The 13,206-nt window shown below is 37.0% G+C and overlaps 1 protein-coding gene across 3 annotated transcripts in view; it reads left to right on the top strand.

Moving 5' to 3' along the window:
• ATM (Serine/Threonine-kinase ATM-like protein) overlaps positions 1 to 13,206 on the top strand; it is a 177,529-nt gene that overhangs the window by 59,279 nt on the left and 105,044 nt on the right. For all 3 annotated transcript variants that reach the window (XM_082907876.1, XM_082907878.1, XM_082907877.1), the window contains exons 24-31: positions 2,580 to 2,705; positions 2,974 to 3,101; positions 4,842 to 4,998; positions 7,067 to 7,113; positions 7,193 to 7,256; positions 7,410 to 7,484; positions 7,575 to 7,694; positions 8,878 to 9,063. In XM_082907876.1, coding sequence (XP_082764002.1) covers positions 2,580 to 2,705; positions 2,974 to 3,101; positions 4,842 to 4,998; positions 7,067 to 7,113; positions 7,193 to 7,256; positions 7,410 to 7,484; positions 7,575 to 7,694; positions 8,878 to 9,063 — 903 coding nt within the window. The remainder of the gene's footprint in view (positions 1 to 2,579; positions 2,706 to 2,973; positions 3,102 to 4,841; positions 4,999 to 7,066; positions 7,114 to 7,192; positions 7,257 to 7,409; positions 7,485 to 7,574; positions 7,695 to 8,877; positions 9,064 to 13,206) is intronic.

The raw sequence follows: 13,206 nt of genomic DNA on the forward strand, positions 1-13,206 counted from the left end.
CATCTCCTGATCAAGCAAGGAAGGAAATGCGTGAAGCATGTTTTGATTATTTGAGCCTTGGAGGTGTGTGTTCAACAGGACCAGTGGCTTTACTCTCTGGTCTAAATCCTAGCCCATTGAGCTTGATACTCCATTTCTTTGCTATAGCCATATATGGTGTTGGCCGTCTCTTGCTACCATTTCCTTCCCCTAAGCGCCTGTGGATAGCAGCTAGATTATTTTTGGGTGCATCGGCTATCATTTTTTCCCTCTTTCTCTCACATGGGCTTGTCCCCTCTCTCTCCTCCGTTTGATTTCAAAATCCATTATTTTTATTTATTTTCTCCAAATCACTTTCCTTATTTCCCCCATCTTTCATTTTGATTTCAAATATATTTTTATTATTTCTTTCTTTATTTTTCTTTCACATTATTTTTTAATCTTTTTCAAATTCCATTCATACCATATAGCTTTGCACACCAAACCATCTTTTATTCATCTCAGGGATCAACCCCGATCACAATTTTAACAAAAAAAAAAAAAAAAAAAAAAAAAAACAACCACAACAACACAAACCACAACACCACAAGATTTGTTTTCTTTTCTGCAGACGGCCACCCACCGACCTCACTTTTTCGCCTATTCCGCCGGTCTTTTCTTCTTGCCTCCGTCCTGGGCGGCCCTTGACGGTGTTGCCTCCGTGTTTCCCACTCCACTGGGCACGATCACTCCACCCTGCTCCTCCACTACAGCATATGGCGGACCTCCAAATCGGAACATAACGGTGGCCTTCCGCTTCAGCTCCTTATTTTCCGCCTTTAGCACACTTATCTCTGCTCGCGCATCCTTATACATGCGTTGGAGCAGAGCCAGTTGGGCGTTTAACTGCTGCACCTCATTTGTCCTACTCTGCAGCCGGTGCGACAAGTTTGTGACCGCAGTCATAGTTTCAACACAGGACTTCAATGTATACTGATTAGCTTCAATATCCGTTTGCACTGCCATTTTTTGCTCCACCGACCGCATCGGAAAGTTCAACGGAGCAAAACCAGAGGTGTTTGGTTGAGGTTCACAGGCCACCGCACCAGTTATCTCTCTTGTTGACTCGTTGAGGTCGGGAAAGAGAGTGAGCAGACCACGGGAAGAAGAGGCTTTGTTCTGGGTAGCTGAACGGGAAGAAGAAGCCATGTTTTTGGGTTGCTGAGTGTTTCAGAGAATGGTTGGTTACAGAATGTTACAGAGAACGAAGAGGTTTCAACTGGTTTGTTATGCTTCCAAGCCTCAGACTTCGGTTTCAACTGGCTTCAAAGCCGAAGGCTGTAAAAGCGAAAAAGGAAAAGAAGGCTCTGGCTAAGACAAAAGCTGCTGCGCCAAAAGCTAAAGCCGCTGTGAAGCCCAAGCCAGCGGCAAAGGCCAAGCCAGCTGCGAAGCCAAAAGCTGCTGTGAAACCGAAGGCTGCCGTGAAGCTAAAAGCTGCAGTGAAGCTCAAGGCTGTGGCGAAGCCCAAACCAAAGCCGAAGGCGAAGGATCCTAACAAAAGGCAAATGAGCATGGAGGAGAAGCATAGATTGAGTGTTGGGTTGCAGAGTTTGCCCCAGGAAAAGATGCCACAGTTAGTGCAGATTATGAAGAAGAGGAATTCACATTGGCCTCAAGAGAGAGGATTTAGGCAGTGATGGGAAGGTATGTGTAGAAAATAAGCGGAATAGGTTGAGGTCCGGCGGGCGGCCAAGGCGAGGTTGCCGCCCGCCGGTGAAACGAAAAATACTAAGTGCTTAACCTTGCTCTGATACCATGTAGAAATTTAATGTATAAAGAGAAATAGAGAATTGTATTATTGATTGATTTATATTGATATCTATTACAATGATTCATGATTCCTATATATAGAAGAGGGTGAGTGTGTAGTAGGTAAGGAGTAGGTGAAGTGGAGGTGGTAGTGGTGTAGTGGGTTAGGTTTAGTGGAGTAGGTTTAAGTGGGTGAAGTAGGTGGATTTTAACAGAATGCTTGAAGCTTTTACTGAATTAGAATTAGAAATAAAATATAATTTAAGAACCAAAGTCTTAACATCAAAATAAAACCAAAACTTAAAACAATAATTTTATTATATATAAACATCTACGGTCGGTTTCGGTGAAAATCGGTGTACAATATGTCAAAACCGGTAACTGAAAATCGAAAAGAAAATAATTTTCAAAACCGAACAGACCGATTCATATTAAAATACCCGACCAAATATGACCGGTTCGATTTGGTTCAATCGGTTTAGTCGGGTTTTTCAGTTTTTCTTATATCCCTAATTGTTGGAAACAAAATCGAAATTCCTAATATTTTTTGTGTTTAAATCTATGTAATGGGCGAAAAGTGTCCAATCCATGCAATCCCATGTGCTTCTCATTAGGCTTCCAAAGCAGATAATGGGCTATAATTATTTAAAGGTTACGCCATCATATAGTTTCCGAACAACTTTAATTTGTTGAATCATCTCTATGAAAGGTTGAAGAATGGCTATTTGATACTTAGTTTCAGTCATTCTTTTTATCTTACGCATGTTTTGACAGGTCAACTTATGCAACATTATTATTTACTACTTTTGCAGAGCTTGACATTTCTTGGAGATCTGTTAAATAAAGTTGCAGAAAATAATATCTTCGATTGGTCTGGTCGCTTGAAGCTGATTGATTGCATATGCAATTTCATATTACTCAGACCTCACATTGGTCAGGTGATTGTTGTAACTATGATTACTGTCTTAGTTGTGCATGTTTTATTGGGAGTTTGTGGGCCTCTTTTCTAGTTTCTTTTGCATTCTTAATTCATAGTCTGAACTGTCTTTTGTCATTTTATGATTTGGTTATAATTTCCAATTTAGAAGGCAGCGAGGTAAGATTTTGTTTTCTTCATGTTTGTTTAGCTTTGTTTGGTTACCACTGATTCCTGAGCTCTTATTTCTATCGTTGTGTTCATGATTTGTGTGGTGTACCTTGAAATAGAGCATGATTGAAAAGCTGCTTATGATGCTACGGGATCCAGACTACCGAGTAAGGTTCTTGCTGGCAAGACGGATTGGCTTTCTTTTCCAAACTTGGGATGGCCATGATGAACTCTTCCAGGATATATGGTGGGTATTAAGAATCTATATCTTCCAAGTTTCTATTATTATTTCTATTATTATTAATATCAAGAAATGTAAATACTAGCCCTAGTGCCCTTGAACTTGTTAGTAAGATGAATTTAATGCCGACACCCAAACTCGATACTTGTACTCAATTCTGCCTGACAATTTTCTGTTGACCCTGGATCCTATTTTTGTGCATTTTTACCATTGTCTTGGTTGTTGTTGCATCATTTTCCTTTGTTTAGAACCATTATTGGCATATGTGTGGATTGCCAGATGAGCTTAGTCTTGCCCAGATATTGGTTTTTATGAGTTGGATGATATAAGGCTGCATTTGAACTCCAACCCAAAGGTGCTTGCTAAGTCTATTTTTTTGAGTAAAAAGTGTTAATATTTGCCCAGAATTTCTGCTCCATCTATACTGAGGACGATCTTGTCTCCTTATCAGTGCATTTGTTTTCTCTTTATAATGGGTTTGTGTTTTTTTTTTTTTTTTTGGATAAAGTAGTCAAAAGTTTCGGCTCTCTTTTGAGAATTTTTTACTGCCGCTCCTGGGAAGAGGAAAATCATATTATCATCTTGATCTATTATGACTATTAAGGGTAAATTTTTTGTTACAAAGAAATTGTAAGTGGCACTCTTATCCATCAACCTGGGATGCAATAAAGTGCACACTATGATAGAAAAGGCTGCAATAATAAGCAGATGGTTCATTATCATGCTGCTATGTTCCATGGAACAGAAATATCAGGATGTGGCACCTTTTGAGGCCTCCACTCTTCCAGCTTTTTGTTTGTGTTAGCCTTTTTAACTACTGATTAATCAATGGATTTAAACTCGAGATACTTTAGCCTTCAATAGCTCCTCCCTCCATCTTGTCCTTCTGTTTTTTGGTGATATGCAAGTGACTCACCCTGGTTTATACTGAGACTTGAATCTGCATCTTTCCATTTGGGGGTGTTGTTATACATCACTGAAGCTAACAGGTGGTGGTAGACTTCTAAACCTGTGTTGCTGGATAGGAGAAAAGGCACCGTGCTCAAATGGGGTTGCTCGTCTCTTTGCTTATTCCAATTATCATTTTCCTTGAAGAATTTTTCTTCTCAAGCTTAAAACTTTTTAAATTATGGTGATTCATTCTTGTTTGCTTCTAGTTAAATTCAAATGTATAAAGAGAAGTGCTATTGTAGGAATGAAGCCCCATTGTACATGTGCATGCTACTGTCATATGTCTAGGATCCTATCAAAAAGGATTTATGATTGGCCAAAGTAATACTCTGTTCTATTATCTTTTCTATTTGGTCATTTATTTATTCTTTAACAGATTGTTAACTCTTTCCTAAACGCTGTAGGGTTATACTTTTTAGTTACCTTAACTAGGTAATGCTTGATAGTGCAAATTCTTAGAAAGCCGTATTTGACCTATATGCCTTCCGACAAATAATTGACTCTAAAACTTTGATCCTTTTGTTATGTTTCGAACCTAATTTTAATTTTTGGTAATAAATGAAATTTTTAGCCTTGTTTGGTTTAACAAGCATCTTTTTATGTAAAAGAGGTTGAAACAAGGAAATGGTGCAAATAGTGAAAAGATTCTTCCTGATATTGAAACTTTCTCGCTTGAGTATTGTGCTCTGTGCTCTCTACGTGTGGTTGATAGAATATGTTTCTTGTGTATTGCTTTCTGTATTAGATTCTTGAAATATGTCTATAATATATATTTTTCTTTGACCATTATTTCAGTTCAAATTTTGGTGTAAAGTTGGTGGCTTCCTCAAAAGATAAAGTTGTAACTGCAGAAGAGGTCTTAGCTGCTGGTCCTCAGCCTCGTCCAACAATGGAAACCATTATTATCACTCTTATGCATCTTGCATTGTGCAGCGAGAAAATAGAGCTGGAGGTATTATATTCATTTATATCTAAATACTCTCTCTCTATGCATTTCCTTTGTTTTTATTTGCTGTATGGGGAAATTAAAAATCTTTTTGAAAAGTAACCAAGAAAGCCACAGTGGGTAGAAGAGGAAATAAAGTCTAAAAATATGGAAATTGAACCATATGACACAAAACTTATAGCTTTATTTGGATTCTTCGATTATTTTACATTGCTTATCGTTTTGATCATTGATGAATAGTGGATTGTGTTGATAGTCATCACTAACTCTCTTCACTCTCTAGAATCTACTCTCAAGAATATTCTAGAAGTTTCCACATGAATCTAGAGACTTTGGAAAGTTCTAGAGAAATCCGGAAGATTCTAGAACATTCTAGAAAAATTTGGAACATTGGAGAAGGTTGGTGAAATCTAGACAAATCTAGAAGGTTCCGGAAGGTTCTAGAACATTTTAGAAGTATAGGAAACTCTAATATGTGCTAGAGTAATTTAGATAGTTCTAGAGTATAGTAGAAGTACGAGTATATCCTAGAATGTTCTAGTAGCAAATTTATCACGACTCATTTTGTGGATGAGGTTTGTTTCTAGAAAATTCTTCACTAGTATAAATATGAGGTGAGTTCATGTACTAGGCATTGAATGATCAAGCACTATAAGAGGATCTAGTGAGAGTTGTGCTAAAGTCTTGAGTGAGGAAGACACAAAGTGCAAGTGTGAGTGTTTGAATGTGTTGTGTGAGTAAGTGACGTGTATTAGTGTGTGGTTGTGTATAAGTGTATTTGAGTGTTGTCAATAAATGTCATATTTTTGGGTCCATTAGTGTGTCAAACTCAACATATTGTTGGTTTCTAAGCATGAGGAAACAATAGTTGGGTTATGTGCAAAATTTACTTTGTAGTCTATTTGACCTATTTGAAAAATAACACGGTAAAATTACACTTAGGTTCCATTGAATTGTTGGGAAGCAGCTCAAACATTTGAAAATCCTATGGCGCACATGGGTTGAGCTAATACGATATAATAATGAAAAGGGTAACAGCCTGAGCGTGGCCAGCTGTCCTAGACATTGGGTTTGAAAATAAAGTTTAAATATTTCCAAAAGAAAACTAGACAACCTAGGCCTGCCCATATAACCTAAAAGCATGTTTATAATATAAAAATATTAACGTCACAACTTGAATATATATGATGTGATAGTTAAAGTGTATACCTGTAAAAGGGAATCGTATTCGTATCATACCGATACACTTCATATACTCACGAATATATATCCAATGCTTCCTAAATGCATCCGATACTTGATGTTAATTTGAAATGTATCAGATACTTTTTGGACACTCTAGTTCATGTATCCAAAGTATTACCAAATTGAAATTGTAATATAATTTTAGGGAGTAATCACACCCCAGTGGTGTTAGAGGAAAAAAAAACTACACAATCAAGAAAAAGTTTATAATTTTAATTATTAGTATGTATAAAGTTTCTCATTAATTTGTAAATATTTTTGTAAAACTACACTGATTTGATATTTCCCCTAATTTTTGCATATATTAGAGTATAATTTTTAGAATAAATACAAAAATAGTTTTTAAATATTTTTTAAAAATTTTTTAATGAAGAAGAAAATAGTGAAATTAAATTAAAGTAGTACTCTACTTTTTTATGATTTTATCAAATTAATGCCCACCAAAAAAAAAAAAAAAAAGAAAAAAAATGAAAAGGAAACTGAATATTAGCTCTTAATCTAATATCTAATTCTTAAAGGAAATTGAGCTCATGTGTAATATAATATTAAAAATTATATATATGTATATTTATATATTTTCAATGAATTTTGGCTGGAGATGTATCCTGTTTTTTAGGATTTTGTTATCTCACTGTATCTGTATCTTATTGTATATTATTTTCTCTTTCACTATTGCTAATCAAGGTGTCAGTGGCCTTTTTGCATTGTTCTTTATAATAATATATAAATTCTTCCACTTGTATATATATATTTTTTTCTCCATTTGTAATGGATACATAAAAGAGTTGTGTTCTTGTTTTCCTATGCTGATATCTGATGTCATGTGCAGGCTGTTTTTATGATGTGTGTGATTTCTGCAATTGATCCTTGTCAGAGGTATTATATATCACCTGGTTCTTTTGTTATTTTGACTAGCCATCTGTATTTGTAAATGATTGCATGTTTTCTTCTCCAGAGAATTGGTCATTGCAGCACTTGATAATCTATCAAGACAGCTCCAGTATGCTAATAGGTCAAAGGTTGCCCTCCACTTGTTCTCCTTTCAATAATTTGATCTTTGTGAATGAAATGACTCTGATTGTTTTGAAAGGGCTGTCAGCAAAGTTGTTCCTGTCAAATTGGTTTCGATTTCCACAAAATGATTATGGGTAGATTTCCTTTGATTTTTGTAGTACTTGGAGGAACTTATGGGATCAGTTCTCTTTTGTTGGGTTGCTTGTGGCGTAAGCTTAGTTTCACTTGTTGAGGTAATGCATTATTATCTTTGTCCTCTAGGGATTTTCCAAGTAGGATAAAAGGGTGCTAGGCATTATGCATAATCTTATTGTTCTTTGCAGGTAAGAGATCTTTTTGTTTCAAATATGGAGCCCAGTCATTTTATGCAGTATTGTTGCCATTGGCTTCTTCCAGCTTTAGTTTTGCGTGGGGAGACTTCCAACCTAAACTGGGTTGCTAAGGTGGGCAATGCTAAATTCTTCCTGTTTCTTCTTTAATAAAAGATTGTTAAAAATTGTATTGAACTAGTTTTTATTTATTTATATTTCTTTTTTAAGCAAGCATTTTATTACAGAAGAAAGGTATTACAATACAGCTTAACACACGTAGCCATAGGTACACATTACTTACCCATAATGGGTACACACTGCCAGCTAGACTGCATGTGCTGATTATGCTGAATGCTGAATTTCTAACTGCTTATTTTTATGCCTCTTTTGAGGTGTACTGACCATCACTCAACTGCAGCCACCGCCACCACTACTTCTACTGCCATCACTCCATTACAACCACTACCATCGCCACTGCCACTTCTCACTACCACTATCCCACCATCACACAAACTACTACTGACCACCACCGTCACCTCACCCTATCACACAACCGTCCTCAGTCTTTGTTGCTACCACTTCTTCATTATCACAACCGTCGCCATTACCACCACTCCACTACCACCAAAACTTTTGCCACTACCACTACCACACCATCGCTGCCACCACTACAACAATCTACAACCACCACCACCACTACCTTCAACTGCCATCACTGTCACAGCCATAACACCACCTCCACTCCATTATGGCCACCACTGCCATCACTACCAGCCTACCACCGTACCACTACCACCACCACCACCACCACCACCACACAACTATCTCCACCACTGCCACCATCACCATCCCCTACCCCACCAGCCCCAACCATGGCACCACTACATTTTCCACATTTACTTCTTCACAATCCAAGCACCACGACCATCACTGTCACCATTACATTACCACCGTCGTATTACTACTAACCCACTGCCACAATATAAACAGTGAAAAACAAAAAATAAAAAAATTAGTAACAAATTTCAACTTTAGTTTCTTATGTATGTACAACTTGATTAAATTCAATATTCAAATGTTGGTACATACCAAACAATTTTTAGATATAAAAAATTCAGCATTCAATTTTATTAAACACCACCCAAAAATTTCACTGATAACTGGTTGACTTGTTCGTCGATACCCATTTTCCCTATTTAACAAGAGATTTTGATTTCTTGTTGACATTCAGATAGTTTTTTTTTTTTTCTAATTAATTTATAACTATTGTTGCATTGTTTGGTTTTGTTAAAGTTAAGAACATATTTGCTTTCAGGTGGCCTGTCAACACACATCTCTTCTGGTTAAAAATCACTTTGTGCCAATCTTTTCTATTTGCATGGCATTTCATTGCAATAAGAAGTCTGGATGGGAAAATGGAGCAGTGGTACTTCAGAGTTCAATTTTGAGAATTGCTGAGATATCTGAGAATGAGAGAGACAAACTCATAAAGAAAAATATGGTTTGCTCGTCTACAAATCTAAGTTTAATATTAGATATTTAATGTTATGATGAATTTTGTTGCATAAACTGTTAGCAGGTTTTGTTTAGCCACATTTATAGTATTCAAAAGTGAACCATCCTTGTTGGAAGTAGAGTTGATACAAATAGGGGTAGCAAATAGGTGAATATGTGGAGCAAACAAGCAACTCTTACAAAAGATACCTGAATCTGGTAGTCTTCCAGATCTGGACAGTAAGGAAAATAGTGGCTTAGGTGCTAGCCTCTTCGTGCATACAGCAGCGACGGATGGACTGGTAGGCACCATGGGGTTGAATCCTCAAACCCCAGCCTCCAAACCTTTAAAACCCCAGCTGGTTTTGAGAGCTCTGAGCTCAGATCTGTGTTTTTTTTTTCTACAAAAGTCCCTTTTCTCTGCATATCAGTCCCCTTCTATAGAAAGTCAAGAGGCTTTTTAAAGAAGCCAACTCAAAACTTGCAAATGATCCCCCCTAAAAAGACAAAATATATTAAATATCCTCAAAACATTACTTACTTAACAAAAACAAACCAAGGACCCCAAAAAAACTCACACAAGTCGAGGCTTGAAACCTTAAAATGATGAAAACATCCTCACCAATGACACCCATAATTGTTATGTTATATACATATTTGCATTGTTTGCATCAGCTGTATGTATGAGGTGGTTTATAGGAATGAAAAAGAAGGATAAAATAAAGAGAACAGAGGATATGAAGAAGAGATAAAAGTGAGGGATTTCCTATATTTCATAGTTTTTATATTAACTTCCAATTATAGAGAATTATAAAATTAAGGAAATATCTAACACTCTCTCAAGCTGGTGCTAAGACATCACATATGCCCAACTCAAATACAATTGTGTATTTTTTGCTTAGTACTCCTTTGGGGGGGGGGGGGGGGGTTATGCACAAAGTGTGTAGTTTTATATATTAATATGTGTCACATCACATATATGAATATTGTATTCAAAGATTAAAAAACAAACAAACAGAACATACAGTGCTTTCTAAAGTTTAAAGAAGGGGGGATTTATACCCATAAATCTACATTATTTTCATTTTATTATTGGATCCCAAGTTATTTTGTTCGAACGTGTATTGTGTATCTCGTTTGTCTAAACGATAGACACGTGTCCACCTAGTGTTCGAAGTGTGTTAGTGTCTACAAACACTTAAAGAATAATAGGAGACGTTTGGACGTGTGTTCAATACATGTCTGGAATGTTCGAACAAGTGTCGGTGTCCAACATGGACACCACTTTCTTGGAAGTATCTAGCTTTTGTAGGTTAATACATCATCAAGGTGATCTCACATACTTGATTAAAAATATAAAAATATGACATTTTTTTGCCAAGTCTGCATACTCTTAAATTTATGGTTTGATGAGTCCAACCTCTAGGTACATACATGCACGCGACATCCATATCCGAGTCCATGTAACATAGGCTGAGGAAACTATTAAGTCACCAATTTTCCCAAAAAGCCGAAGCTGTTAGAAAATGGGCCCAACAATGTACATCAAGCTATTTAACATCCTCCCTTACGTGCAACCCTATCTTGCAGATGGAGAGGCAAACAAAGAACCAAACAGAAAGAGAACCAAGCAACCAAACAGAGGAAAAAACCAAACAGGGACGTAATGCCAAATGCTAAAGGAGAGAGTTGAACTCAAGACCTCTCAACCAAAGCTTTGATACCATGTTAAGTTATCAAATTTCCCAAAAGCCTAGGCTGTTAAGAAATAGGCCCAACAATGTATATCAAGCTATCTAACAGTAACAAAATCATCACTTTAGTGTCACTCGACCCATGTGTGTGCTTGGTCTTGCTGCCAGTTCAGTTAGTTTGGGTGTTAGTCTTGTTTTTCAATGTACAAAGGAGGGTTGCAGGTTTGACAATGTGTGAGAGCTTGTTTTACATTGTTGGGTCCATTCTACAAGTTCATTTGGGGCGATTAGTTAACTGGCATAGTTGGATAATATGATTACGAGACTGGACTACCGAAGCTAGGTATTGGGTAGTGCTTTCATGTTCCCTTTTCCTCTTTCTCTTCCTGCACATGTAAGTTGGGACCAATGTGCAAAGGAGGGTTGTTGTGAGGCAATGCGTGTGAGCTTGTTGTACATTGTTGGGTCCATTCTACCAGATCATTTGGGGCGATTAGTTAACTAACATAGTTGGATAATATGATTACGAGGCTGAACTGTTGGAACTAGGTATTGGGTATTGCTTTCATGTTTTTTTTTCCCCTTTCTCTTTGATGATGGGCCCAATCAAGAACATGAGAGAGAATTTAGAGAGAAAAATATCTCAATCAATCAATGTTTAATATCTAAAAGTTAGTTACAAAGTGGTTATGCTTCTTCTAGATATAGGCTACAATTTCCCTTCACTAACTATCACATTCTATGCACATGATATCCTATATCATACTCTCCCTCTCAAAAGAACTTGTCTTCAAGTGAAGACAAACAAAACACAACTAATGCCCTAGAAGTGAAATCAAAACTAGAAAGTACAATACAAACAAATTCCACAAAGGAAACTAATGTACAATAATAGAAGCGGTGTTGATACAAGAATCATCCGGCAAATAAGGCACAAGGTGTTGCACATTAAAGGTGTTGGAGATTCCCAAATGAGGCGGCAATTTGACTAGATAAGCATTGTCGTTGACTTTGTGCAACACTTCACAAGGACCCACCTTCCTATCAGTTAACTTGGTGTAAGCACCATGAGGATACCTTTCTTTGGTTAACTCGGCCCACACAAGATCCCCCACCTCAAACAAAACTTTATGTTTATGCACATCAATGTCCGATTTGTATTTGGCATTGGACTTTTCAATTTGGGTCCTAATTTGAGCATTGACATTCTTGATGAATTTAGCCATGTCCTCCACTTTAACGTTTCCCTTCCTTGAGATAGGCAAAGGAACCAAATCCATAACACTTGAAAATTTCATTCCAAAAACTACTTCAAAGGGAGAACTATTTATTGTTGGAATTAAGAAATAGTGCTATTATAAATATGGTAGTGTTGGAATTAGGAAATAGTGATATTGTAATTATGGTAGTGTGTATAAATTTTTGATTGTGTCAATCATAGATTTGATACCCTTTTTTTTTTATATCTTCGTTTCCTATTTTGTTCGTTTCCTAATTTGTAATATTGTTTCATTATAAATACAAGGCTTTACCTCATTCATATGTAAGCCAAAACAATTCTTTTCATTCTTTTTGGTATCAAAGCCAAAACACAGAAACCCTAGACCATTTCCTCTTCCCTGTTGGCCTCTGTTCTTCACTACCTAGCAATTTCTTCATCTTCTTTCTTCTTCATCCAGCAGCTAGCAGCCAACAGACCTCCTCTCCCCTCTAGATCACCTGACAACACCCTCCCTCCTATACCCCTCGGCAGTCCTGCCAAGGACATTACTACTGCCAACCAGGTCTCATCTTGGCCTAGAGTACTTCGACCAGGTCTCCCCCTGGCCTAGGTTGGTTCGACACCCTCTTTACGGTGGTCTAAACCCTTTTTCTCCCTTTTATAGGGTGTAGTGCTGATACTTTTAAGAACTTTTTTGGATCTATTTTTTTCTTTTTTTTTCTTTCTGGGCTACCATGTTTATTCGGTAGCATTTAGCCATTGAGTTTTTTTTCCGACTTTTCTGGTGGTTTACTCGGACTGTGTTGCTATATTGCTGTCTATTTCAGCCCTCATCATCTCCCTATGAATAATTAATCTTTTATCATTTCCTACTGAGGTATCTATTGCGGTCTACACCAAACCTGTGCCTGTTCCAAGTACTAATTTTTCTCTTTCCCATCAAACTCCTATTCATCATATTATGAGTGTGGTGTTGAATGGGAAAAAATTTGCTGCTTGGAACTGTTTCCTTAAACTCTATCTTGGGGGAAGGGAAAGGCCCATTGGCTTTTATCTACTATTACCCCGCCAGCTGTGACAGAGCATACACGTGCTCAGTGGGATATCAATAATTGCACTATATTGGGATGGATGTTTGATTTCATGGAAGATCGGATTTATCATATGTTCCTTTATTACGATGCAGTTTCGAGTTTGTGGCAGACATTGTACAGATGTACGCTCATGCTCACAA

The sequence above is a fragment of the Camellia sinensis genome, chromosome 15, assembly GCF_055761805.1.
Source record: "Camellia sinensis isolate YWXY chromosome 15, ASM5576180v1, whole genome shotgun sequence".
Lineage (NCBI taxonomy): Eukaryota > Viridiplantae > Streptophyta > Magnoliopsida > Ericales > Theaceae > Camellia > Camellia sinensis.